General features: G+C 48.4%; 2 protein-coding genes across 2 annotated transcripts; one reads left to right on the forward strand and one right to left on the reverse strand.

The window, feature by feature from the left end:
• The first annotated feature begins 804 nt into the window (after positions 1-804).
• LOC129130947 (ly6/PLAUR domain-containing protein 2-like) lies at positions 805-5,206 on the forward strand. The gene is made up of 3 exons (XM_054649658.2): positions 805-856; positions 3,830-3,949; positions 4,995-5,206. The coding sequence occupies exons 1-3, from the start codon at positions 805-807 to the stop codon at positions 5,204-5,206; spliced, it is 384 nt and encodes a 127-aa protein (XP_054505633.2).
• Positions 5,207-18,657: 13,451 nt separating this feature from the next.
• LOC129130428 (ly6/PLAUR domain-containing protein 2-like) lies at positions 18,658-23,906 on the reverse strand. Its single transcript, XM_054648860.2, has 3 exons — positions 23,537-23,906; positions 19,959-20,078; positions 18,658-19,338 (listed from the first exon to the last, which is right to left on the reverse strand). The coding sequence occupies exons 1-3, from the start codon at positions 23,712-23,714 to the stop codon at positions 19,127-19,129; spliced, it is 510 nt and encodes a 169-aa protein (XP_054504835.2). The 5' UTR covers positions 23,715-23,906; the 3' UTR covers positions 18,658-19,126.
• Positions 23,907-25,678: the final 1,772 nt, after the last annotated feature.

The raw sequence follows: 25,678 nt of genomic DNA on the forward strand, positions 1-25,678 counted from the left end.
TGCTATCAGGAAGATGCTGGAGTGGGAAAATTGATTAATTGCTCCATGTTAGGCTTATTTCCCAGCTTCAAAATAAAATTTGGTAAATAATTGACAGCTTTCCAAAGGGAGGCTGAGCATCCTGCTTTGCCAGCATGATCCAGGACCTGAGACCATGTGATTCATCCCAATTCCAGACTTGGAAGTGGGATATGGAAGCACCATATCCCGCTGGCCTCCAAGCGATTCCCATGCCCAGCAGCTCAGTTAATAACCAAGGGATCCAGAAACCAGGCTTGATTTTGAACTGGGCTTGGGAAAACAGACATCTTTGGGCAACCTCAGTCCTGCCAGCCCGTGGAATCATTTCTCCAAAGCACGTGGAAGCCCAGCCTGCTGTCACTTGCCCCTTGACAGTTGTTGGCCAGCGCAACACGTGTGACACAAGCCAGCTCTGGGCTCGCGGAGCCAGGCTGGAAGGAGCAAACAAACCTCGTCACATTCCCCATCCAAGCCCTGGCACGGGGCCACACCTTGCAGTGCCAGCCGTGTTTTACCTTTTTCCATGGGACCAGCCCCAGGACATAAACCTGGGGAAGAGCCGAGGTATGGCAGGAGTCTGCTCGTTAGGGTGATGTCACCTCGTCAGGGAACTCGTTCCTCTGCAAATCCCAATCCAGACTGGAGCTGGGCTTTCCCCTGATCACCCCGAGGGAATCCGCCCACAGCATCAACAACAGCTGATGGTGGAGGGTGGGAAAACATATAAAGCTCCTTGGGAGAAGCTCTCTGGATCTGTCCTGGCTGCCTGGATCTGCTCTCAGCATGAAGAAACTCCTGGTGGGATTCCTGCTTGGCCTGGCATTCGTGGAGTTGGGTAAGAGCTCCTCATTCCCAACACTCCAGGGCCCCCCACCCTGGGAAACTCCTGGGAGGAGAAGGAGGGAAAGACCTGGTAACCCCCTGGGTAGGGGAAAGGACGCCTTTTGTATTGAAGAAGGTCGAAGGAGAGGGTGAAATGGGAAAGGGGAGATGCATTCCTGGTGGGAAGAGCTGTGGTGCCTGACTGGGAGCGATGCACGTCCTTTGGATTCCTGCCACCCACATCCAGGGATGGAGGGGACAAGCACAAGGCACAGGGCAGGACCAGCCTGGGCAAGAGCTTGAAGTGCCAGTCTCTACCTGAGCTGCCACCCTGTCCCATCAGGAATATTCATCCCAAGCTCCTGGCACCCCTAAAACCTTCCAGCTGACTGCTGGAAGTGCTGAAAGCCAGAAGGTGAAGCTTCAATACAGATTAAGGTGGGGGTATGAGAAATAACTCCAAGGACATTGGAAAGTTTTATTAAACCCCCAGCTCCAGGATTTTCCCTTATTTCAGGAGATAGGAAATTCCCCTGGAATTTCAGGAGGTATTTCAGGAGATAGGTGGAAATGGGAAATTCCCCTGGGTCTGTGGCGGTTTTGGATCTTGGGCAAGCTGGCAGCAGGGTTTGGCCGTCGCTGTGTCCTTCCTCCATGCAGATGTGACCAACTGCAGCCCCATCCCTGCCTGGAAAAGGCATTCCAGGGATGACACCACCCCAGAGGGGATTAACCCACAGCCCACGGGCCCCAGAGATCCTCAGGCTGCTTCCATGGAAGATCTCAAAGGAAAGGCAGCCTGGGCAGGGATCAAACATTCCCATCTGAATTCTTGTCTTGGATTTAATGGAATTTCTGAGAAACCACCGAAGGTCTCAAAGAATTTTATGGAAGCAGAGTTATCAACCCCATTTGCTTTATAGTTGAAATCAGGCAGAAATATTTTTTTGGGGGATGATCCAAACGGAAGCAGCTGGCCTAGGCACCCCTGCTGAGGTTGAGGATATGTCAGTGACCATTCATATTCCTGAGGTTTGATATCAAGGAATAGAAGGTCCTGCTGGACAGGGAGGAACAGGGAATTATTTGGCTCAGATCAGGATGCAGAGCTGTCTCTGTTCAGTTCTCCTCTCCCAGTCCTTATGGATTTGGGCTTTCCTCTTCCATGCAACCTTCCCACACAAGCCATGTCCTCCAAATGCCCCACCTGGAGTCAGTGAAAGATGAGGGGGTTGAGGTTTTCCTTCCTTAAACCTGATTTTAATTGGGATTAATTCCCCCAAGGCATTCCCCAGTATATCTATGAAAATATTGAGGTTTGTAAATGGAAACCACCTCACCCCAAGAGTTGCAGGGCAGTTTCTCAAGTGCCTGAAGCCAGAATTGCTCTGACCATCCATCTGTCCGTTCATCCATCCTGCACATCTACAGGCATCCAACTGATTGTTGATAATGTGTTACCTCTGTTAAAATATATAACAATTTTATGGATTGGATCATGGATTATTGGCAAGGGAACTAGTGAGGTCCTGAGCTGGGATAAACAGGGATGGCTCCACCACCCTTGTTTACAGGGAGTATGGCCACAAGAAAATTGAAATATTTCCCATGAAAACATTCTTTTTACTTCTGCAAAGAGACAAGGAATTGTCTCTTTGAATTTAATTCTTTAGCAAGGGCTAAGGAATGAGAAAGAGAAGTTTTGCGCTGTGTAGGCTCTACCCCACAGCTGAATTTTCCAAAGGAGCTGCTGCAAGGAGAAGATGCTTGAAAATTCCTTTCTGAAGTCAGGTGTTCAAACAAATGCCTTCAAAAATATTTATCCTTATCACAAAGCCCCAGAGGTGCCTCTGACGGCAGAACGGGAGCAAACAAAAAACAGCGTCGGTGTGAATTTTTACCAATAGATGGCACTGGACGCTTGCAGGTTGTTTTTCAGCCGGTGGAAGGAGGGCAGGATAGAAAATCTCAAACCAGGCTGTTTTTTGTCGTCGAGCCACACCGCAGGACTCCGGAAAATCCACACTCTCAGTGTCTGCTGGCTGTGGATGGACAGCGCTCACACTGAGGGGTTTGAGAGCTGCTTTGCATAGATTTGCATATCCAGAGATGTACCTCCCTCAGGTGGCAGCCAGCAAGGGTTTGTACATCGCCTCTTCAAAAAGCAGCGGTAGCCCCTGATGAGAGCAGTTTTAGGGCCACACTCAGACCTTAGGATCTCTGACGCAGCTCTGAAATTTAAATCCTGCTCTCAGTTACTGATTCCTGCAGAATTTCCCTTAAAAGGGCAGGAAGGAGCTGTTGCTGTGAAGGGAGGGATGGGAGAGAATGCTGGTCTCAGCAGAAGGAGCTGGTTTTTACCATCATGGAATACCCTGATTTGGAAGGGACCCACAAGGATTATCAAGGCCCAGTTCCTTGCCCTGCCCAGGACATCCCAACAATCCCACCCTGTGGCCTGAGAGCGTTGTCCAAACATTTCCTGAGCTCTTGAGGCCGTGACCATTCCCTGGGGAGCCTGTTCCATTGCCTGGCCACTCTCTGAAGGAAGAACCTTTTCCTGATATCCAACTTAAACCCCCCCTGACACAGTTTCAGGCCATTCCCTTGGATTCTGTCACTGCTCCAAAGAGATCAGTGCTGCCCCTCCACTTCCCCTCATCAGGAAGTTGTAGATCCCAAAGTGTCCCCTCAGCCTCCTCTTCTCCAGGCTGAATTCTTACAGAGGATGCTCAGACCTACCAAAGTTCAAGCTTTAGCCCCTTTTTTGGGCTGCTGAGCCTCCAAAGTCATGCTCAGGCCCAGCTCCTGCAACACCACCCTTGTCCTCCAGTGCTGGGATTTGTCTTTTCCCCCGCCTTGGCTTATCCAAGCTTTGCCATTGCCTCCTAATTTTGGACACTGCTGCATTTTGGTCAGAAAGATGAAGATTTGGGTCTGTCTTCCTGGCTGTGTCACCTCAGAGCCTTTTCTGTCCCCTCTGCAGCCCAGTCCCTGCGATGTTACGTGTGCAGGGAGCCCACAGACATCTCCAAGTGCAGGACACCCATCTTGTGTCCCCCAAAAGCCACCGTGTGCACCACGACGCTGCACTCCGTGGACCTAGGTGAGTGCCACCACTGCCCCTGAGGGGTCCTGGGGAGAAACCCGAGAATTCCAGGATGGGTTGGGTTGGGTTTGGAGAGAGCTTAAAGATCATGGAACTCCAAACTCCCACATTCCAGTAGACCAGGTTGCTCCAAACCTCGTCCAGCCTGGTCTTGGATACTTTCAGGGATGGGACAGCCACAGATTCTCTGGGAAATCCATTCCAGGGCCTCCCCGCCCTCACAGCCAAGAATTCCTTCCCAATATCCCATCTATCCCTGCCCTCTGGCAGTGGGAAGCCATTCCCTGTGTCCTGTCCCTCCATCCCTTGTCCCAAGTCCTTCTCCAGCTCTCCTGGAGCCCCTTCAGGCACTGGAAGGGGCTCTGAGTTCTCCCTGGAGCCTTCTCTTCTCCAGGTGAGCACCCTCAGCTCACCCAGCCTGGCTCCAGAGCAGAGGAGCTTCAGCCCTTGGAGCATCTCCATGGCCTCCCCTGGACCTGCTCCAACAATTCCCTGTCTTTGTTGTGTCAGGACCCCAGAGCTGGAAGCAGCTCCCACTCTTCAGGTGGGGTCTCACTAGAACAGAGGGGGAGAATCACCTCCCGCTAATCTGCTGGCCACACTTCCCTCTCCCCATCCCAGTCCCTTTAACATCTCTGCAAAAACCCAGGTGAAATTATCCCACTTTAGAGAGGGAAGGAGAGAAATCCATCAGATTTGGAGCCTCACAGTGAAGTGTCAGGACTCACTGCACTTGTTGCCTCTGTGTTGCCTTTCCTACCCCAATATCTCTGTGGACCTTGAATTTATAGAGGGTGCAAACATCTACAGGGAATCGTGTCCCTTGTCCATGCTGGAATGATTTTTGGAAGGAGCAGGAGGGTGAGAGAGAGTCAGCAGTGAGAGCTGGCAGGCCTGTTCCCACAGAAAATAAGCTGGGTTAGAGGCACCCATGGATTAGGGATGTCCAACACCTCCTCTGTCCGTGTTTCTCAATCCCATTTCCCTTCCCTGCTTTCTCCCCTCTCTCACCTCCTCCTCCTGTCCAATCTGCCTCTCCCAGGTTATCCCTTTTTTGGCAACATCACCGTGACCAGGGACTGTGAGGAGGAATGCCTCTCCTACGATGGGATAGGGGCCCAAAAGCCAAAATCCTGCTGCTACACCGACCTGTGCACGGATGACACCAAGAGCAGCAGCGGGGTGAGGAGCAGCCCTGTAGCGCTGGGTCTGGTGGCCCTGGTGGCTGGCACGGTCCTCCAGTGCTCCCTGTGAGGTCACAAGTGTCCCAGCTCCAGCTGAAAGCCCACCACTCTCCCTGCCAAGCTGCCTCATGAACTCTTCGATGCTTTGGGAATGTCCTTCTTTGCTGACAGGTGGCTTCACCCCGTCTTCAATGCTGCATTCAAGCCAAGAATGGACTTAAACCTGGACTTAACCTGGACTTAAACCCCTCAAATCTCCAGTTTCCAGCTGTTTAAGCAGATGTTCCTCACCTTCAGCTGCTTCTGGTCTCCTCAGGATGCACAGAGAATGGGTTGGGTTGGAGGGAGCCTTCAAGATCATCCAGCTCCAAGCCCCTGCCATGGGCAGAGACACCTTCCACCATCCCAGGTTGCTCCAAGCTCCAATCTGGCCTGGAACACTTCCAGGGATCCAGGGGCATCCACAGCTTCTCTGGGAATCCTGTGCCATGTCCCGATTGAGAGGAGCAGATGGATCTGGGCCCAGTTACCTCCTGCCCATCAGGGTGTGGGCGGCAACTGCAGGGATCTGGAGCTTAAGTCCAAGGATAAGCTAAGGAATGAGTTCAGAAGGGCTCAGCTTCCATGTGGGAACAGGATGGATTTCTGGAAAGCTCAGCACACCCCCTGGACTGACAGACCAGGGTAGATCAGACCTGCAACTCAAATTTCCAAGTTTGGCCAGACAAACACTCTGCTCCCTCAGCTTCTGCCTGAGCTCAGGTTGCAGTTGGAGCTCCCAGATTTCCCTTTCCAGATGTTTTAAAGATTATTCCAAGCAAATTCTTCTCTTGTTCTGCCCTCCCTTCATCCCTTCAGAGCAGAAATTGCAGGATGGGAAAAATAATGTTTATCCCAGACCCTCAGCTCTAGGAAAAATCAGTTAAAAGTGCTGGGATCCCAGCTGGGATTTGCTTGGAGCAGATGTGGGATTGATTCTGAGGCCCTGCCTGCTGCAAAAGCAGCTGGAGTGGAAGCAGATATGAATGAGCCAGGTGTGCCCAGCTCACAGAGATGCAGGAAATTTGCCACTCCCTCTGTTCCTATTGCCAGGGATCATCCAGATGATCGGGAAACAAGGGTAGAGTGGAGCACGGATACACCCCGTGCACCATCCCTGTGTGTTCACAGCATCCCTGCAACCTCCTCTGTGGCAAAGTCTATTTTTCCTCCATTTTTCCCCCCCTTTTCCACTCTCTTTCCACAAGAAACCAAAGCAAGGGGCTCTTTTTCGTCCTTGCACTGAAGGAATAGTTTCTCAAGGTCTTTCTCAGTACCATTTAGGAGAAAACTCTGACAATCTTGCATTCCTTGGCAGAGCTCAGTAGGATGCTGAGCCTTTTTCCCTGGAGGTGAAACCCACTAAAACACTGAAAACCCCCTGGCAGTGCTGAGATCTGCAGGGAGCAAATGCCATGGCGAGGATAATAATTGGAAGTTACTCAAATCCCAGAGTTCCACCCACCCTCGCAGACACTGAGCACCAGGCCCTGCTTCTCACTCGTCTGTTCTGTTTTTCCCTTCTTCAAAACCAGTCGGATGTGTCAGGCCAGAAGCAAAGCTCCAGCCCCGCCATCCTCAGATCATATTCCTTTTTTTTTTTTGTCCTGGCTTCCAGCTCTGTCTTCAGCAGCCTTTCCACATTTTCTGCAGGATCCCGGGCTCTGCTTTCCACCTGTGGATGGGGCAGGGTTTGGATACAGAGGGACTGGGAGGGTGAGGGTGAGAATTTCGTAAATAAAGTTGGATTCTCTGGTTTTCAGCCTGCAGCACCTTTATTTTGTGCTCGATATTCCCATGGGAAAGGAGTGTGGGGCAGCACAGGGTTCAGGGAGGGCGTTTCTGGCTTGTTTTTCAGCTCCCAAACTGCCCTGTGCCGGACAGGGGGAAAACCACACACAGGGATGAGCACAGGAGTGCAAAAATCCTCCTTGTAAAAGCCAGATTTAAGGCTATCCCTGCTGGAAAAGGAGTGGGGAGAAGGGTAAAATATAGTCCAGGTGCACAGGAGGCTTTTTTGGGACACGCACTGGGAGAACTGGGGAGGGTTTCAGGGAGCAAAAGAGAAAGTGGCTGAGCTCAGCAGTGAGGCCAACAGGAGGCTGGGAGTGACCCGGCTGTGCTGCAAAGATGCTCCCCGTGGGCACTGTCCCCTCGTGTCACCGGTGCTGGCTGTGAGCATCCTGCCCCTCCTGGCCTCCTCTCACCTGGGACTCACCTGCCAACGTGACCCACGAGTTTCTGCTGGAGCCAAAACAGGCTCGGAATCAGATTTTTATCTTCAAAGCTCCTCTAGTACATTCCTTGATTAGGAGAGGTGACAAACCCTTCACGCAGGGGTACAAAAATGGCCTTTTTTGTGTTACAAGTCACCTGTTTGCACTGTGGCAGCCACGAGGCTGAACAGGCGTCACTGGGAGCACTTAAAAAAATCGAGTTTGCTGTTTCTTTGGTTATTGCTGTTATTTATCCCTCCTTTTGCCCCTTAGGAGTTAAACCCAGCCAGTGCCAGTGCCCCAGGAAATGCAGGAGAATCAAAGGCCTGGCCGGATTTTTGCGTCACTGGGTCGAGTGGACACGGGGAGAGAGGAGTTTAAATATAGGCTGGAGAAAATAGAACAGAGGAAAATGTGTTTCCAAAGGGCCAGAAAAAGACCTGCAACCTCTCGGCCCTGCCGGGTGAGGCTTCACAGCCAGCGGAATCCAGCGCTGGTGTTGCTCTGCTGAAGGATTTTTTTTGTCTCTCTGAGGGCTTGTTCCTCTCAACACATGCAGAGATTTTATCTCCAGATTTGAGGGCATTCCTCAGTGCCTTATGCTTTATCTGGTCAAAAAAAATTGCCTTTTCCACCTCTTTCCAGCTCTTCTGCAAATGTGGGGCAGTGCTAGAGGCATGCAGTCATGGAATAGTTTGGGTGGGGAAGGAGCTCGAAGATCATCAAATTCCAACCCCTGCCATGGGCAGGGACACCTTCCACTATCCCAGGTTGCTCCAAGCCCCATCCAACCTGGCCTCAGACACTTCCAGGGATGGGGCAGCCACAGCTTCTCTGGGAAACCTCTGCCAGGGCCTCCCCACCCTCACAGGGAGGAATTTTTTCCTGATCTGCATCTCCCGCTTCCAGTTACAAACCTGAAGTGCTTTTTTCCACACAGAAATCAGAGAGAAAAGAACAAGAGAGGTTCATTTGTGAGGATATTCTAGCTGGGATACCCTGTGGAGTCCCACCTCCAGCCAAAAATCAGGGCTAGGTGTGAGCCTTGAGTAGCTTTTACTTGTGAGCTCCACGATTCCAGAAGGTGGAGTGGGCATTCCAAAAGATAATTTCTCTGGAAAGACAAAACACTCAGCTTGGATTTAAACTGAAGGAGGACCCAGGTTCAATCCTGGTTTGCCCTGAGCAGGATTCCCAGAGAAGCATCACAGGAGCAGCAGGATTAATATTTAAAGGACTGGGTTTTCCAGCTGGGATCATTTCCAGTTGCTTTCCACAGCAGGACACTGGTCAGGCCATGAGTGGTGGTTGTTATCCCAGCATGCCCTGATTGCAGAGGTGGGAAACACCAGGAGCTGTTTGGCTGCTTAGTTTTTTAAAAAATTTATATATTTTATCATCTTTGGGAGAAAAAAGAGGAAAAAAATCCCCACACAGCTCTCTTGGAGCACACATTAAATGTGAAAGAGACATGAGACAAGGACAGAAATTATTGTGATATTCCAAGAGCAGGAAAAAGAAGGGGATATTTTTTGCAGTCGGGACATTGCATGTAAAACAGAGCTCTGATGTCATCAAATACAGAGAGGACTTGTAGTTCTTGCTAAAAATACTTATCTAGAATATAAATATACATTAGAGTGTAGCTGCAAGGCTTCTGGAGAGCTCTGCCACAGCCTTGTATTTACAGAGAGGGATTTAAATGTTTAATTCTGCACCCTCAAAGGAAAGTCACTCCATCTGAAGGAGTTATTAATTATGGAATGAGCCTGGCAGTGTGCTGAAGTACAGCAGCAGTGATATCATTTTCAATATCACTCCCAAATTATTTCTCATCTCAAACCTATCATGTGCACTTTTTTCCGGTCTTAAAATAGAGCCATTTTTCCATATTAGGGTTTGGAGGGCTTGGAGCATCTGCCTCTGACACGGCTGCACATCCTCTCTTGGATATCTTCATTTTTCTCCTGCTTGACTCTCACATCCCTAATTCCAGAGGAGCGCAGAAGCCTCTTTCCCTCTTTACTCTGCACAGCCCCAGGCATGAAAACAAAGCCTAAAAATGAGGTGAAAAGAACCTTTCAGTGTCAGCAGCAGATGTGTTGAGGGGGAAGGAAGTCGAGCGCGGCATCGTGGTTGGGATCTTAATTTAGAAAAGTCATTTTGGGTCACTTGGATACAAGGGAGATGCTCAGAGCGTAGCAAAAGGCGGGGGCAGATGGTCTGGGTGGGCTCCACCTCCAGCACAGACCTGGGGCTGCAGTCTGCACATTCCCATCCGGTTGGAAAACACAAGAATTAAAACACGTTTTAATCCTTCTGTGCCCTGCTCTGGGTCCTGATCCCTTTTATCCCTCAGTCCCCATTGGACAGATGGGAGTTGTCACATGTTGGTGGCTCCAGGCTTGGTCCAGCCACACATTTTTTAAGGACTGAGCTTTAAGTTTCTGAATATCCTCAGTAAATGTGGGTGGGGATCTTGTGCCTTGGGGGGGAAAGGATTTTGCACCAGTTCATGGTTGGGCAAGTTGCTGAGATCCATGAGATCCAACATTTTACAGGGAACTGAAAGCCAAAACATATTAAATCCATGGATCAGAGTGCCAAAAACCTACTCCAGAACCTGAACAAAAATCCCACAGGCTGTCTTTGGCCAGCAGGTCTCTTAATGGAATCATGGCATGGTTTGGGTTGGATGGGTCTGTAAAAATCCTCAAATTCCAAGCCCTTGCTATGGGACACTTTCCACTATCCCAGGTTGCTCCAAGCCCTGTCCAACCATGCCTGGAACACTTCCAGGAATGAGACAGCCACAGCTCCTCTGGAAAACCTGTGCCAGGGCCTCCCCACCCTCACAGCCAAGTATTTCTCCTCAGTATCCCATTTATCCCTGCCCTCTGCCAGTGGGAAGACATTCCCCCTCGTCCTGGCACTCCAGGCCTGTGCAATACAAGGGGTGAATACGTTTTCTATGTCTTCAGGTCTTTCCTGTCCACTCCAAGGACAATTTGATGCAACCCCAGTCACACCAGCAGTGACACCCCTGTACTGAGGCACAGTCCAAACCTTGTTTTAATGCCCAGCCTTGTCCTGGACTCATCATCCAGGAGCAGTTGAGTTATTCCTGTCTTGTTGGGACTGGGACATCCATCCCTTCACATCCTTGCAAAAGAAGTGGCTTTCACTCAATAATCAGGGAAGGAGATATAAAAGATTTCCTGGAAAAGCAGCTTGGGTGAAGTCAAGGCACTCCAGTGTCGGTGCATTTGCTCCTGCAGTACCTTTGGATTTTGAATCATGGAATCACAGAATATCCAGAGTTGGAAGGGACCCACAAGGATCATCGAGTCCAGCTCATGGCCTTGACAGGACACCTCCAAAAGCCTCACTAGAGGAGCAGAGTGAGGAGCTTGGGATGACTGGGAGAAGCTCTGCTCCTTCTTTGAGCCGTGCTGCTCCACACATTCCTTGGCTGCTCCCTGGGTTCCCTGGACCAGGCACAAACACGGGCTGGGGCTGAAGGCTTTGCCTCCATGAAATCCCGGGGGCGGGTGGAAATGTGCCAGTCGAAACTGTGCCCTGGGCAGTGGCAGGATTCCAGAGGGTGGCTGGGAGCCAGCAGGGATGGGAGATGCTTGCAGAGGGACGTGCCACTGCTCCCAGTGAGGAACATCGATCCAAAGTGGGATTCCTGGGAACAGGCTCACCACGAGCTGATTATCAACGTGCTTTGATGTCGTTCTTCCTCACGGACCTTCTGAATCTTTAAAAAGGTGCCTTCAGATCCAGTGGAAGCTTCAGCAGAACCTTTTCCACCCAAAAATCTGTTTCCTGAAATCCACAGGGCCTCCAGAAATTCCTTCTGTGCAGCAAATCCAAAGCAGCAGCTCTGTGTCGTTACCTGCTCATGCACAAAACCAGGATCAGATGAGCCGTGTCCTTACAAAGCCGGGCTGAAAACAAGCCAGACGTTGTTCCTAATCTTTCCTGGCTGCTGCCAATCTCCAGGGAGAGCAGCCACGGGGGAAGAGGTGTTTTTAGCATCAAGACAGCTGTCACTGTGTTGGGAGATGCCACCCAAATCTGAAAGAGAAACAAACACCCGGGAGATGGTGACAGACTTTGACGCACTGACAGCAGAGCAGGAGAGTCAGCCTGGAAAGGAGGGGAGAGTGAATAGCAAAATATCTGACTTTTCCCCACAAAATGAGGGGTTTTAACCAAAATGCCATCATCCACCATCCATGGGCACCTAGGAACTTTGGGGATGCAGCTAGAAAGGGTTTTATGCTTGCTGGTGCCCTTGGATCACAAAAGGGGTTTCTGAAATCTTTTTTTTGTTCTTCCAGCTCTATGCAAAGATGTCACGGCCTGGTGGGGTTCTTCAATCACAGAGAGCCAGTCTTGATAACTCAAGGGGCTTTTACTACTCAAGAAGATCATGCCTAGGGTCTCCTGAGCTTCCGAAAGTCAAATTCCACCCTTATTTCTATCCTATTTCTTATTTCTTCTTTGAATAAAAAAAAAAAAAAACTCATCTGAAATCTGTGCATCTTTGTGGCTCGTATTCCAGACTTTCACAGCTCTGATGGTCAAAAAGCACATGGAGAATAAATTACTGCTCTTCTTCCCCCTGCTCTTGGGTGGTATTTCCTGTCCTGATCTGCTCTTGGGAGATCAGCACTCCAAGTACAATAATTATCATTATTTGTGACTGTCACCTTGAGAAATCCAAGCTCTGTGCAAGATGTCACCAGTTAGGAGAACATCACAAAAAGGGTCCTTGGAGAATCTGTTGTTTTCTGTCTCCTGGGCTAGATAAAGGAGCTGAGATGTTTTATTCAGATAATATCTGAGCTACAATATTACCACTAATAAAGGTAATTCATTAATCCTCACTCCATAGAAGAACACAGCAGAGAGTCCCACTGGTGTTCCCTTTTTCTTTTTTTTTTTGGAACGAAATGCTATCCCTGGCAGAAGGCTGCTTTGAAAAGCCATGAGGTCACTAGGGAAGAGAGGAGAGGAGAGGAGAGGAGAGGAGAGGAGAGGAGAGGAGAGGAGAGGAGAGGAGAGGAGAGGAGAGGAGAGGAGAGGAGAGGAGAGGAGAGGAGAGGAGAAGAGAAGAGAAGAGAAGAGAAGAGAAGAGAAGAGAAGAGAAGAGAAGAGAAGAGAAGAGAAGAGAAGAGAAGAGAAGAGAAGAGAAGAGAAGAGAAGAGAAGAGAAGAGAAGAGAAGAGAAGAGAAGAGAAGAGAAGAGAAGAGAAGAGAAGAGAAGAGAAGAGAAGAGAAGAGAAGAGAAGAGAAGAGAAGAGAAGAGAAGAGAAGAGAGAAGAGAAGCTGCTTCAGTTGCACGTGACCTACAATGACCATCTAATCCAACTGCCCGACTACCTATGGACTGATCAAAAGTTAAACCTTGTTGTAAATGGCATTATCCAAATATTACCTAAGCACTGACAGATGCAGAACACCAACACCTCTCTGGGAAGCCTGTCCCAATGTTTGACCCCCCTCCCTGTGAAGAAATCCTTCCTAATTTCTATTCTAATCTGAGATGTTCAGCACCTCTTTTTTTCCTCCTTCCAGCTCTTTTATTCAGTGTCATTTCTCCACTTGCCATGATTCCATGGATTTTTCCAAGCTTTAGACCTCAACCATCCTCCACCCTACAAGCAGATAGCACCCCACCCTGAACTGCTCAGGGAACTTCTGTTCAAGCTGAGAATTCCCAGGAACCTGAGCCAGAGTGATGGAATCCATCCTGATCCATGTCCCAACCTCTGAACCGTGGTGCCAGCAGTGCTTGGATTAGGAGCCCTGGGGAGTGGCTGGATTTTTTTGGGAAATCCAGGACAGCAGGAGGATGGATGGATGGATGGATGGATGGATGGATGGATGGATGGATGGATGGATGGATGGATGGATGGATGGATGGATGGATGGATGGATGGATGGACGGAGCTTTGTTCTTGTTTCTCCCTTGTTGCTCAATAACCTCATTTATTTTGGCAGCTTCTTGGCAGCCCTGGAGGCCAAAGAAGGGGTTTTATGGAATCCTGTAATCATCCAAACTCCAGAACAACATGTGACACCATTATTGGTTCATTAAGGATTAGGTGCACCTGAGCTTAATGAGGCTGTTTGGAGTTTGTAGGAGATGACTGTAAGTCCCCAGATATTTTCAGCTGGATTGGTTCCAAGATCCTCGTGCTTTGTTTTTGGGGACAAGGAGTGACAGAGTCACCTCCTCCCAGCACTGAGGTAGAAATAACCCCAGGAAATGTCCCTGCCATGCCCTGGGTTCACCCAATCCCAAGGGAATGATTATCCCAGGGGGATGGGTGGCAGCAGGTTCCTCTCTGCAGCCCAGCCAGGTCCACTACAGAGTGGGATCATTTTTTCCCCAATCACAGGAGGAGAAATGAGGCTGAACCATTCCTGTTCCTCATTTTTGTAGCATTGCTTCTCTCCTGGAAACTCAGAGTTCTGTCCCTGGGCTGTATCCTCCCATTCTACAGGTCTGGAAAGAGGTATGGAATTAGTCACCACTGGAGAAAACAGCTTTTTAAGGAAAGCAGGCCCATGACAAACCTGAGCTGTTGAAATGCAGCACTGTTATTTCCAATGTTTTTTTTAATTCCTCGCGAAGCTTTATCCCACTCTATTTTTGGGATCCAGATGTAGGTTTTCCTTATAAATAGCTGCATATTCTAATTCTGGCTGATAACTGGGACAAGGATGCACTGGGCATCCAGACCTTGGTTTTGGGGGGTGGAGAATGCAACATTTCCAGCCACGCTTTCTGTGAGATCCTTCTCTCAGGAAAACTTTGCACCTGGAAAGTGTCCTGAATTCCTTGGATGCAACCAAATGGGACCGCTGGGAAGGGTTCATTGCCAAGATAACAAATTATGGGAACAAGGCTTTGAAGCTCTACAACAACTTTTCCTCTGAGGAGCTCAGAGCCTGAATTTAGACAGAAAAAACTTCAGTATCAAAGCTGGCTGATAAATATTCCTCTCATTTTGGAGTCAAGGAAGCCGTGTCATAAACCCGTCCTGTGTTTATGACACTGAACCAAAGCCCTTTGCAAAAGTTCATAAAATAAAAAACTCCGTGTGGTTTGTGAAGATATTTACATTATTAATTACTCCAAAAAATCAAGTTGGAAACATGTCCCAACAAACAGAAACAATTCTGTTTGAAAGGAAGAGTAGATTTGAATTGGAATTTAGGAAGGAATTCTTCCTTGTGAGGGTGGTGAGCTCTGGCACAGGTTGCCAAGAGAAGCTGTGGCTGCCCCCTCCCTGGAAGCCCTGGAAGTGCCCAAGGCCAGGTTGGACAGGGCGTGGAGCAACCTGGGATCGTGGGAGGTGTCCCTGCCCATGGCAGGGGGTTGGAACTGGGGGATCTTGAAGTCCCTTCCAGCTCAAACCATTCTATTATCCCATGAAATATTGTTCATCCATGAATAAGGGAGAACTATGAAGGATGGCTCAGCTCCCACCCCACCTTCATCATACCGTAGCCTAAGAAAAGTCCATAAAACTCCATAATTCACCAAAAATGGGCTTTGGAACAGAACTTCCATCCACATGTTTGGAAAAGCAGCAGAGTTGTCCCCCAGACCAGCCCAGGGGGTTGCACCACAGACTCCAGAGCTGCCTTCCAACCCCATGCATAATTCCAGATCTGGATCCATACTGGGAGGCAACTCCTTTTATTTCTGCTTTACCCTCAAAACACCTTTCACTACACCTCGGTTGCTGTCACATCTAGCTGGATATCTTTCCAAACCTTAGCAAGAGTTTCCATTCTCCCTTGGACACCTGTGCTGGCTCCAAGTCCTTCCCATTTTGTTTGCAGAGGGGATGGTGGGGTTGCCATAGGGAGCAGGGATTTGCAAATCCATAACCACAGCCTGGTGACACAGCCCTGCCCTTGAGGGCCTGAGTCACGTTGACACAGCCTTGAAGTCAAAGATAATCTTTTTATATAACCACGGGAGCCCTCCTCGGAGTGAAGGAAGCCATCCAGATTTGTTTTTAAAATCAGTGTTGAAAAGAACTTCCTGGATTTTACGAGTGCACATTTCTGCATCCTGGTCCAGGCACACGCAGACCTCTGCTTGCAAACTAGGATGCTCACTCTGGGTGCAACCATCCAGATTTTTGTTTATTTTCCATGGAAGTAAGGTGACACTGCATGGACAGGCTGGGAGAGCTGGGTGTGTTCACCTCGACAAGAGAAGATTTCAGGGAAGAGAATTCCTGGTTCCTTCTTGAAGCCTAAAGGGGCTTCAAGAGAGCTGGACAGGGACTTTGGATAAGGGATGGAGGGACGGGACTCAGGGAATGGCTTCCCACTGCCAGAGGGCAGGGTAAGATGGGATTTTGGCAAGGAATTCTTCCCTGTGAGGGTGGCACAGGTCGCCCAGAGAAGCTGTGGCTGCCCCATCCCTGGAAATGTCCAAGGCCAGGTTGGACAGGGCTTGGAGCAACCTGGGATAGTGGAATGTGTCCCTCTCACAGGGAATTAAAGGGATTAACTTCCAGGTGGAACAGCTCAAGCACTGCTGAAATTCAGACTTCACATTCCCAGGAGAAGCAGCAGCAAAGGGCTTTTTTATGCAGGGACATAAAAGAAAACCTTGGTGCCTCCTCCTCAGGATGTCACTGAAGGGTTCTGCAATCCCCAGCAGGAAATCATAGCTGCCTTGGCCTCTTGGAACACTTCCTCCAAGGAAGAATTAGCAAACCCACTGGAGGATTGGAAGCACGACGCAGATCCATTCCTGTGTGAAACGTTCTGGCAGGGCTGTTTGCTGATTCTCAGATTACTGAGCTATATCCTGCAGTCACCAAGCTGGATTTTACCTGGAGGGCTTCCAAGAGGGAATTCACCTGCTTTTGCCTCTGGGGACAGGGAAAAAAACCAAAATATATTCAAAGAAATATTGTAGGGAGCTTAGCTCTGTGTACAGCGAGGTTGTGTTTATCCAGAGTGCTGCCAGAATCCTCCTGCTCCCAAGGGAATCTGTTTAGACAGATCCAGGCCCTTGGGAAGGTGTCTCAGGCTGGGAGCTGAAGCAACAACAAACCCAAGCCAGGTTGTTCTACAAAAATTCATGCCTGAGCTGAGCTAGGAGGAAAACACAGATCACTTTATTAATTTCCAATAACAAAAAAATTAGGTGGCAACTCATCCCAGCTCCATACAAGAGTCAGGAAGGTGTGGGGTGGATGTCTGCTCCAAAGCCAGTCTCCACTGACCAAGAAAAGCCCTGCCTGATTTCCTCAGACAGCTTTTGGACAAGTTATCCATCTCTCCCTGAAGTTCTCCTTGCCTTTTGTCTGAAACATGAACCCTTGTCCTCTCCAAGTATTTCAAAAAAGGTCAAGAAAAGACTGAGCCAAACTCTTCCAAAGATTCACCATGACAGGACAAGAGGCAAACCCAAAAGAGAGCTTGGGAGGAAAAAAAAGGAGCAAAAGACTAATTCTTAAACAAATCCAGGGAAACCTTCAGGGACAGCTTCGAGCAGCTCCTAGGAATGAGGAGGATAAGAAAAAACAAATCAGAAAAAACCTGGAGGTCAACTGGATGAGGAGTGAATTAAATTTCAGCAAAAATGAACCAAAAATATCCTTCTGTGGCTGTTGGGGGGAAATAAATAATCAGAGACATTTCCAGAAGCAGAAGTTGAGGACAGATACCAACCACAGAGAGGTTCAGGTTGATGTCTAACCACAAAGCATCACCCTGTGCTTGGAGAGCTCCACTTCACTCCAGGGGGAGTGACTCCAAAGCCTCACCCACACACATTTTCTGCCTTTCAGACCAGATCTCCCCCACAGCCATGATCTCTGCAGGGAACAGCTGGAATGTGGGAAACACGCTGCCAAACTGGCTGGAGATCAAAGGGGTGAAGCATTCATGGCCAATGAAGGGAGGGGAGGATCAGCTCCTCCACACGTGGCTCCTCAAAGCGATGACGGCTACGGAGCCGCTCCGGTTCAGCCACCTGAGAGGTGCCTGCAATCAGCCATGCCTGATCATTTTTGGAGGGTGTGGACTGCAAAAAAATCTCAGTGGTTCAAGGGAGTCATAAATGGGAGGGCTGAAGGGCAGAGGAAATTGAAACAAGGAAGGAAATTGAAAGCCATTTCACCGCTTACCCCAAATGAAATCGCGGGGCGAGTGTTGGGACTTCCCGGTTTTATCCCAGGTGGCACCTCTGGGGTCAACCCCATTGGCTCCAGGATCTGTGACTTTGGCAGAGCTGGAGAAGTCCCCACCAAGGAGCCTTCAGAGTTTCATGGAATCATGGAATGGGTTGGGTTGGAAGGGGCCTTCAAGATCATCTTGTTCCAACCCCCTGCCATGGGCAGGGACACCTTCCACTATCCCAGGTGGATCCAAACCCTGTCCAACCTGGCCTTGGACACTTCCAGGGATCCAGGGGCAGCCACAGCTTCTCTGGAAAAACCTGTGACAGGGTTTCATCACCCTCACAGGGAAGAATTTCTTCCCAGGGTATGTTCCCTGTAGAATGCCTGGAAATGATGGCTTTTGTGTTCCAGTGATCCCGTTGGAATAATGATTTACAGGGAGCTCAGGTTGGAGAGGCAACCTGATGAATGATCCTAACCCAAGTTCCTGATCCAAGCTCTCAATTCTGAGGTCAGCCCAGGTTTCTCAGGACTTCATCCATCTAGGCCATGAAATCTTCCCAAGGATGGGAATTTTTCCACCTCTCTTGGAAACCACATCTGCCACATGGAAGAGTTTATATCACATTTGGATTGATTATCCCAAATGTCAGGAGCAGGGTGATAACTGGAGGAGGATATTTTTGCTGGACCTTAGAAAGGAGATTGTAGGAAAACACAGAATCAGAGCAGGAGAGATCAAAATTTAAGAGTCTGGAGCAATACACAAGGAATTCAGGGAAAATTCAGTAAAGATAGATTTGTACAGTAAAGATAGGTTTTTACCCCCAGTAAAGATAGATTTGTACAAGGAGAGTTGATGGAAGAAATGTTGACAGAAAGTCACTTCCAGTGAGGGACAATGGGAAATGTCTCGTCCATCTGCTCTGTGACTGACCCCAAAACCCAACTGTGTTAACTCCCTGAAAGATGGAGTTTGGAAATAAAAAAAAGGAAAATTAAATGTGCTTACAACAATTTCAACACAAGATTCTTTTTATTCTGCTTAAAAGGGCTACAGAGGACATGAGATTTTAACCTCCCTGGAACAGATCATTGGCATGGCAAGTTCAGTCTCCTGACTCATATTTTGGACACAGAAATGTCTCCTTAATTTTTTGTGGTACAAAGAAGGAGATATAGGAAGAACAGCAGAAAATGATGGGGCAGAGAGGACCTGCTCTAAGGAGATAGGGAAGGCTCTTCTCAAGGTTTTTTGCTTTAAATATACTTCACACATTTTAATTTTTTACTTCAAACCCAACCACACCAGCACAGCAAAGAAACTCCACAGTTAATTTTGTGGGAGTTGTTGGAAAATCAATTAAAAAAATTGAGTTGGGCCTTCCTGTGTTCTGCTTCTCTCTTAGTTTTGGGGAAAGTGTGGATATTAAAAAGAAAAAAAAATTTTTTTTTTGGGAGCTGTTGAGTGTTGTTCAAGAGGCATCCACATGGAAAGCTGGGCCGGTGGGGGGTTATTTTCTTCATGGAATTTTCGGAACGAACGACTCCCATCATCCCCTCACAGTCGAGTCCAGAAAAAGGCACAGAGGGAACTTGCCAGGATCCCAGCTGGCACAGCGCTGATCCCCAAACTGGCCGCGTCATCGACGTTGCACAGGTCGGAGTTACAGCAGCTGACAGGATGTGTCATCCCGATGCCATCCACGTCAGAGGGTTCACAGACAGAGGAGCACATCTTGGTGACAGTTGAGACTCCCGTGTGGGGATAAACTACAGAAAAGAAAAAAAGCAGGAACAGTCGGGAATGGGAAAAAAGGGGGAGAGCATCACCATTGTCTCTTGTCTTCTGGTTGACCAGGAGGAGTTGGTGTCATGGAATTATAGAATAGTTTGGGTTGGAAAGGAATGTAAAGATTGTCGAATTCCAGCCTCTCTGCCATGGGACACCTTCCACTATGCCAGGTTGCTCCAAGCCCTGCCCAACCTGGCTTTGAACACTTCCAAGGATGGGGCACCATGGCTTCTCCAGGAAACCTCTGCCAGGGCCTCCCCACCCTCACAGGCAGCCATTTCTTCCTAATATCCTAAATCAAACTCGCTTAAATCCCAATCTAAACTCACCCTCTATAGGTTTAAAGCCATTCCCTGTTTTCCTATCACCACATGACCCTGCAAAAAGTTAAAATCTCATTTCTGAGCATTAACCAGGAGCTTGAATTAACCAAATATTCCCTCACACAAACACTGCTTCCCACAACAGGCTGAGAGCTGGAGCTCCCACAGGAGTTCTTCTCCACTTTTTAAGTGGAAAGAGGAACCGGTCCCCACAGCAGCACTGTCGAAGCACTGATTCCTGTTAAAAGTATGGATAAAGAAGGAATTGTCCTTACCATCCTCCAGGGAATAGATTGTAGTCTTGCATATGTTCTCAGTCTCTGTGCAGTTCTCAATTTTCAAGCACTCCTGAACTGGGGTCAATTCCTTGCATGTGTAACACTGCAAGGAGTGTCCTGTGAGGGGGGAAAACAGGAGGATGGAAAACATGAGGATGGTCTCAGTGTGGTTCCTCTCCAGGTATCCCTCGGGAGGGATTTTCCAAAATAATCATGCTGAGAAAGGGAATGGAATAACAGGACATGTTTGGGAATGAGAAACACAGAGGTCTGGTGGTCAAAGCACAGCCTCAGGTCGGGTTCAGACCCCTCGTGATGAGCCAAACAAGTCAAACAAGACAGAGCCACACACACAGGAGACTCCATGACACAGGAAAGAGCTTGGGCTGATTTATTTCTCTGTTTTCCGGATCTTCATCTCCTCTTGACTTCAGCAGAGCATCAGAAAGAGATCCCAGACTCCCAAACTCCCAGAATCACAGAATGGGGGAGGTTTGAAGGGGCTTCTGGAGCTCCACCAGCCCAATCCCTGCCCTCAAGCAGGACCACCTAAAGCCTCTAATTCAGGACTGTCTCCAGGTGGGGTTTTAATATCTCCAAGGATGGAGATTCCACAACTTCCCTGGGAAACCTCTGCCGGTGCTCAGTCAACCTCACAGTCATAAAGTGTTTCCTGATGTTTCCTGTATTTTAGTTTGTGCCCTTTGCCTGGTCCTGGCACTGGGAATCACTGAAAGGAACCTGGCTTTGTCCTCTTTGCTCTCTCCCTTCAGGAATTTACAGACATTTATAAGATTCCCAATTTGAACCTTCACTTCTCCAGCCTGAGAAGTCCCAGCTTTTCCTCAGAAATGTCCACCCAGCCCATGCCTTGTCCATGAGGATTTTGGAACAGGTTTCCTAAAGAGGTTGTGGACCCCCCCATCCCTGGAAGCGTCCAAGGCCAGGTTGGACAGGGTTTGGAGCAAGCTGGGATAGTGAAAGGTGTCCCTGCCCATGGCAGGGAATGGAACTGGATGATCTGCAGGTCCCTTCCAACCCAAACCATTCCCTGATTCCACGATCCTATAGGAGAGAGCATCAAAGTCCTTCCTGAAATCCAAGTTCATCCCTTGTTTGCCAGGTCAGAAATTTGTCAGCTTTGGTCAGGTTTGTCCCCTTGGTGAAGGATCTGGACACAAACACAAAAAAGTCAGACTTGGCATGAGTTGCAGCAGTGAGAATTTCCTCTGGTGCCATCCACTCTGCCAGCTCTTCCCAAAGGCTGGGAGGGTGTCCCAGACATAATGAATTTGTCCCCATCAAACTGAGAACAAATTGAGCACAACCCTTCCCCTTGTGCTGAGATTCTGGGTTTGTGAGAAGAATGTGTGAGGGGTTGTTTTAAATCCTGGAATGGTTTGGGTTGGAAGGGACCTTAAAATATTCCAGTTCCACCCCCTGCCATGGGCAGGGACACCTTCCACTATCCCAGGTTGCTCCAAACCCTGTCCAACCTGGCCTTGGACACTTCCAAGGATGGAGCAGCCACAGCTTCTCTGGGAAAACCTGTGCCAGGACCTCACCACCCTCACTGAGAAGAATTAAACCAGACAGCAGCACCATGAATGGATTACATGTGACAAGTTCTGCTCTAGGCAGAGACCACAGACACAAAATTTGTTACTCAAGACTCCAAATCCATCCTGAGACAGTTTCTCCTGCCTTGTCCCTCACTACTTCAGAGACATTCCTCATCCCTGTTAGGCTGTAAAGCCCTGGAGAGCTGCAGGGGCTTCTCAGCTCCTACAACCACAGAATAACCACAGCCCAAATCTTTCAGTGCCTAGTCTTCTGAGATGGAGAAACTTTGGAGGAAACCACCGAAGAACCCATATTTTTGTGACACAGAGCACTCAAAGCTAAAAATATCAAATCAAAACAGTGTCTGGTGCTTCCTATCAAGAAAAAAGCCATGTTTCCACAAGTTTTTCAGGGCATTTTGCTCTCTGTGGGTTTTTCTGAGGAACCCAACATTTGATCTGGGTCCTCTCTTCTAGGTGCTCTCTTCCACCCCCTCAGCAGGCACCTCAAAGTGTGTGTTACAGCCACACTGATGTACTTTGGTGCCATCACACCCCAACAGCCTTTCTACGGTCTGGGAAGCCCTTGTCACCCTCTCTGTGTGACATTCCTGCTGAAATTCCTTAAAACCTTGCTAAAAAGGAGAAATTATTCCGTTTCTCCCAGCACAGTTCCAATGGGATGTCAGCAGGCTCAGGCAAACAAGTCACCCTGTGAAAACAGACACCATCCTCATTAACGAGCCAGAAAAAGCCCTTTTTAAACAAACACAGCAATTCTCCTGCTAAAGCAAACTTTATTCTCTTGCTTTGCCCATCATGACCTAGTGCTTTGTTTGCACTAGTTCACATCTGACAGTTGTGAAATTCCTCTTCAGGAGGAGGCATCACTTTTAGTCTCACATTTCAGGATGCTGGACAAATCCAACCCACAGGATTTGTGTTCCTTCTCTGAAAAGAAAACCAAACAAACCACCACCTGCTTCTCCCCTGCAGAGTCTGCTCAGCAAGGAGGGAAGAGCTGAAAATGTCCTTGCAAAAGAAGGGAATAAATAGGAGTTAAAAAATCCTGACATAGCTCCATGGACAGGCATGGATAAAATCAGACCTGGCACTGTCTGGATCTGAGAATATCCCAATGAACAGTCACAGATCCTGGATGATCCTGCTCACGAATTACCTTGGACATCCAGGAGAACACCAACAAAGCTTGGAATCGTCGATTTTTGTCCAAGAGGTTGGTGTGGTGGTAGGAACAAGGGACAGAAGGGATGGAGGGAGGATCATGGAACCGTGGAATGGAATCACGGAATGGTTTGGGTTGGGAGGGACTTTTATGATCATGGAATTCCACCCCCTGCCACGGGCAGCAGCACCTTCCACTGGACCAGGTTGCTCCAAGCCCAGCCCAGCCTGGCCTTGGACACTTCCAGGAATGAGCATCCACAGCTTTTTGGGGTAATCTGTTCCAGTGCCTCACTTTGATCTTTAAGGTCCTTCTTAACCCAAACCATTCCATGATAAACATCAACCCTGGAGTACCTGGGTCTCCAGCAGTGTCCCAGCCCATATTTCACATTTTTAACAGCTAAAATTTGATAAATCTCACATGTAACATTTTTGGAGAGCTCCCACACACGCTGCATGGAACTGACATCCAGGGCTAAGTATCAAAAAAGGTGCAGAAAGTTAAAAATAACTCTTAAAAAAAAAAAAGAGTGAGATAGAGCACAAACGTGGAAAAAGTGAGAGTGGGAATTTGCATTAAAGGAATGACAGACTTTAATCACACTCTGCCTTGTGAAACTTCCTAAAGAGCCTGACCTGACAATCCCAATGACACCAGCACTATCTTGAACATATGGAAAATTCCAAAGACAATTTTTTTTGTTTTTTTTTCCCCTGGCAACTGCCTGAAGTCAGAGACTCGGCTTTCAAAGGGAACAGGGCACATCCTATCCCACCACGCTGCATCTCCTGAAGGACTCTGGATAAATCCGAGCAGGAACTCACCCAAATCCATGCAAGTGACAGCAGCCAACAGCAGAGACAGAAACACCTTCATCTTGCACAGCCCTGGCTGTCTGGTCACGGGGTTGTCGCCTCTCTTCACCGATGTCACAGGTCCCGGTGATTTGCCATGCAACGATTCCGTCCCCAGATCCAAATCTACTGGAAAAACGACTCTCATTGAGCTATAAATGAATTGAAGGAGCTCCAAAGCAGGCCCCACCTCCTGCTACTCCGTCATGTCTTTTCATGTTCCTCGGAGAAGAAAATTTGTTTTTACAGGGTGGACAATGGCTGGGATTGGTTAAGGCTGGCGTTTTGTGTCCAAGCAGGATGTAGAAGGCCCGGGATGTTAAGTAATCCTGCTGTCCAGGTCTTGTCTTGCAGCTTGGGGATATTTCCTTATTTCCTCTCCTTTTTTGGGAGTGGTTTCAAGAAATCCTGGATAAAAATGCCTTGGTGGGTGTGAACATCAAGGAAGTGAGCCTCATGGATATTTCTCCTCTGTGTTTTCACCTTCAGTGGGGTCCAGAGTTTGTCAGGAGGAAGAGAATCACGGAATGGTTTGGATTGGAAGGGATGATCTCATTCCAAACCCTCTCCATGGGCAGGGACAACTTCCATAGACCAGGTTGCTCCAAGCCTTGTCCAGCCTGGTCTAGAAGCAGAAATCTGACTTTCAATCACTCACTCTCTGGAAAAAGCATGGAACACTGGGAAAAAAACCAGACCAGAACCTGAAAGTTTGGTCCAAAGGAATCTCTTCAGGCTCATTATCCCAAGCAAGGATAAAATGGAGAAGCCCCTCTGCTCTGAGCCAACCCTCTCCAAACGTGGTTACAAGCTCATGACATTTTTGCTTCCCAAACACCTTTCCCATTCCCAGCCCTGCTGCCCCAGGCACCTGCTGGATTTCCCTGCACTTCAGGCCAGCTCCATGCTAGGAAATCCTCCCCCAACATGGGAGCAAAGTGTGGAATTGCAAAAACTGGGAAGAGCCTTTTGGTGGCTATGCCAGGCACCCTCCCAACACAGATTTTTACTAAGGAATGGGGAAAAGCTGAATCCAAGATGGTGTTGGAGATTTCTCCATCACTTTCATTATTCCACCATTGAAGGAGCTTTATTCAGGGTAATTCACTTGAACTCTTGGAATGATAGAACCATTAAGGTTGGGAAAGATGTCAGGACCATCACATGCAGAGTCAAACCAGCACCACCACCATTTTCTCCGCCAAACCCTCTCCTCAAGTGCAATTTTTGACCAATTCCAGGTTTGTGACTCCATCACTACCCTGGAGCCTGTTCCAATGCCTGACAACCTTTTCTGCAAAGAAATTTTCCCTAATATCCAATTCAAACTTTCCCTGGTGCGACTTGAGGCCAATTTGTCTTGTCCTGCCTTGGAACGTTAAAAGTTTTTCTAGGAATGCTGGACAAAAAAATCCAATCATCATCTCTCCAAATCTAAAGCTCCAGAATCATGGAATGGGTTGGGTTGGAAGGCAATTTAAAGACCATCCACTCCCAACCTCCTGCCATGGGCAGGGAGAACTTCCACTATTCCAGGCTGCTCCAAAGGCCATCCAACCTGGCCTTGGACATTTCCAGGGATGGGGCAGCCACAGCTTCTCTCAAATTTCATTCCAGGGCCTCCCCACCCCCAGAGGGAAGAATTTTTCCCAAATATCCAATCTAAAGGTGGCCTCAGCATTTCAGCAATCCCTGATGCTTTTCCAATCACCACTTCTGGGAGACTTCCATCCTCGGGAATTCCGACAGGTTGTTTTCACAGCTGCCTCACTAATACAGTAATTACGCGGATTATGAGAGCTAAGCAGTTATTTACAGCCCCAAAAATTACCTAGGGAAAGACATTTAGGTATATTCCACGTCTGGCATTCCTCGTGTTCAGCAGAAAATATAATCCTATTAAAAAAGGCGAAATCCTCTGACGGTGTTTGCCTTGTTCATAAGGAACAAAAAAAAAAAAAAAAAAAAAAAAGAAAAGAAAAAAACATGGATGGGGTGTGGCTTCTGGTTTCTGGTATTAAGTGGCCTCAAACAATATGTGTTATATGACTGGTTCCACCTGCACAGCTGAAATGTAATCTCCCTCGCCTTAGAAAATCTTGGATGGAAGAA

Source organism: Agelaius phoeniceus, chromosome 1 (assembly GCF_051311805.1).
Source record: "Agelaius phoeniceus isolate bAgePho1 chromosome 1, bAgePho1.hap1, whole genome shotgun sequence".
Lineage (NCBI taxonomy): Eukaryota > Metazoa > Chordata > Aves > Passeriformes > Icteridae > Agelaius > Agelaius phoeniceus.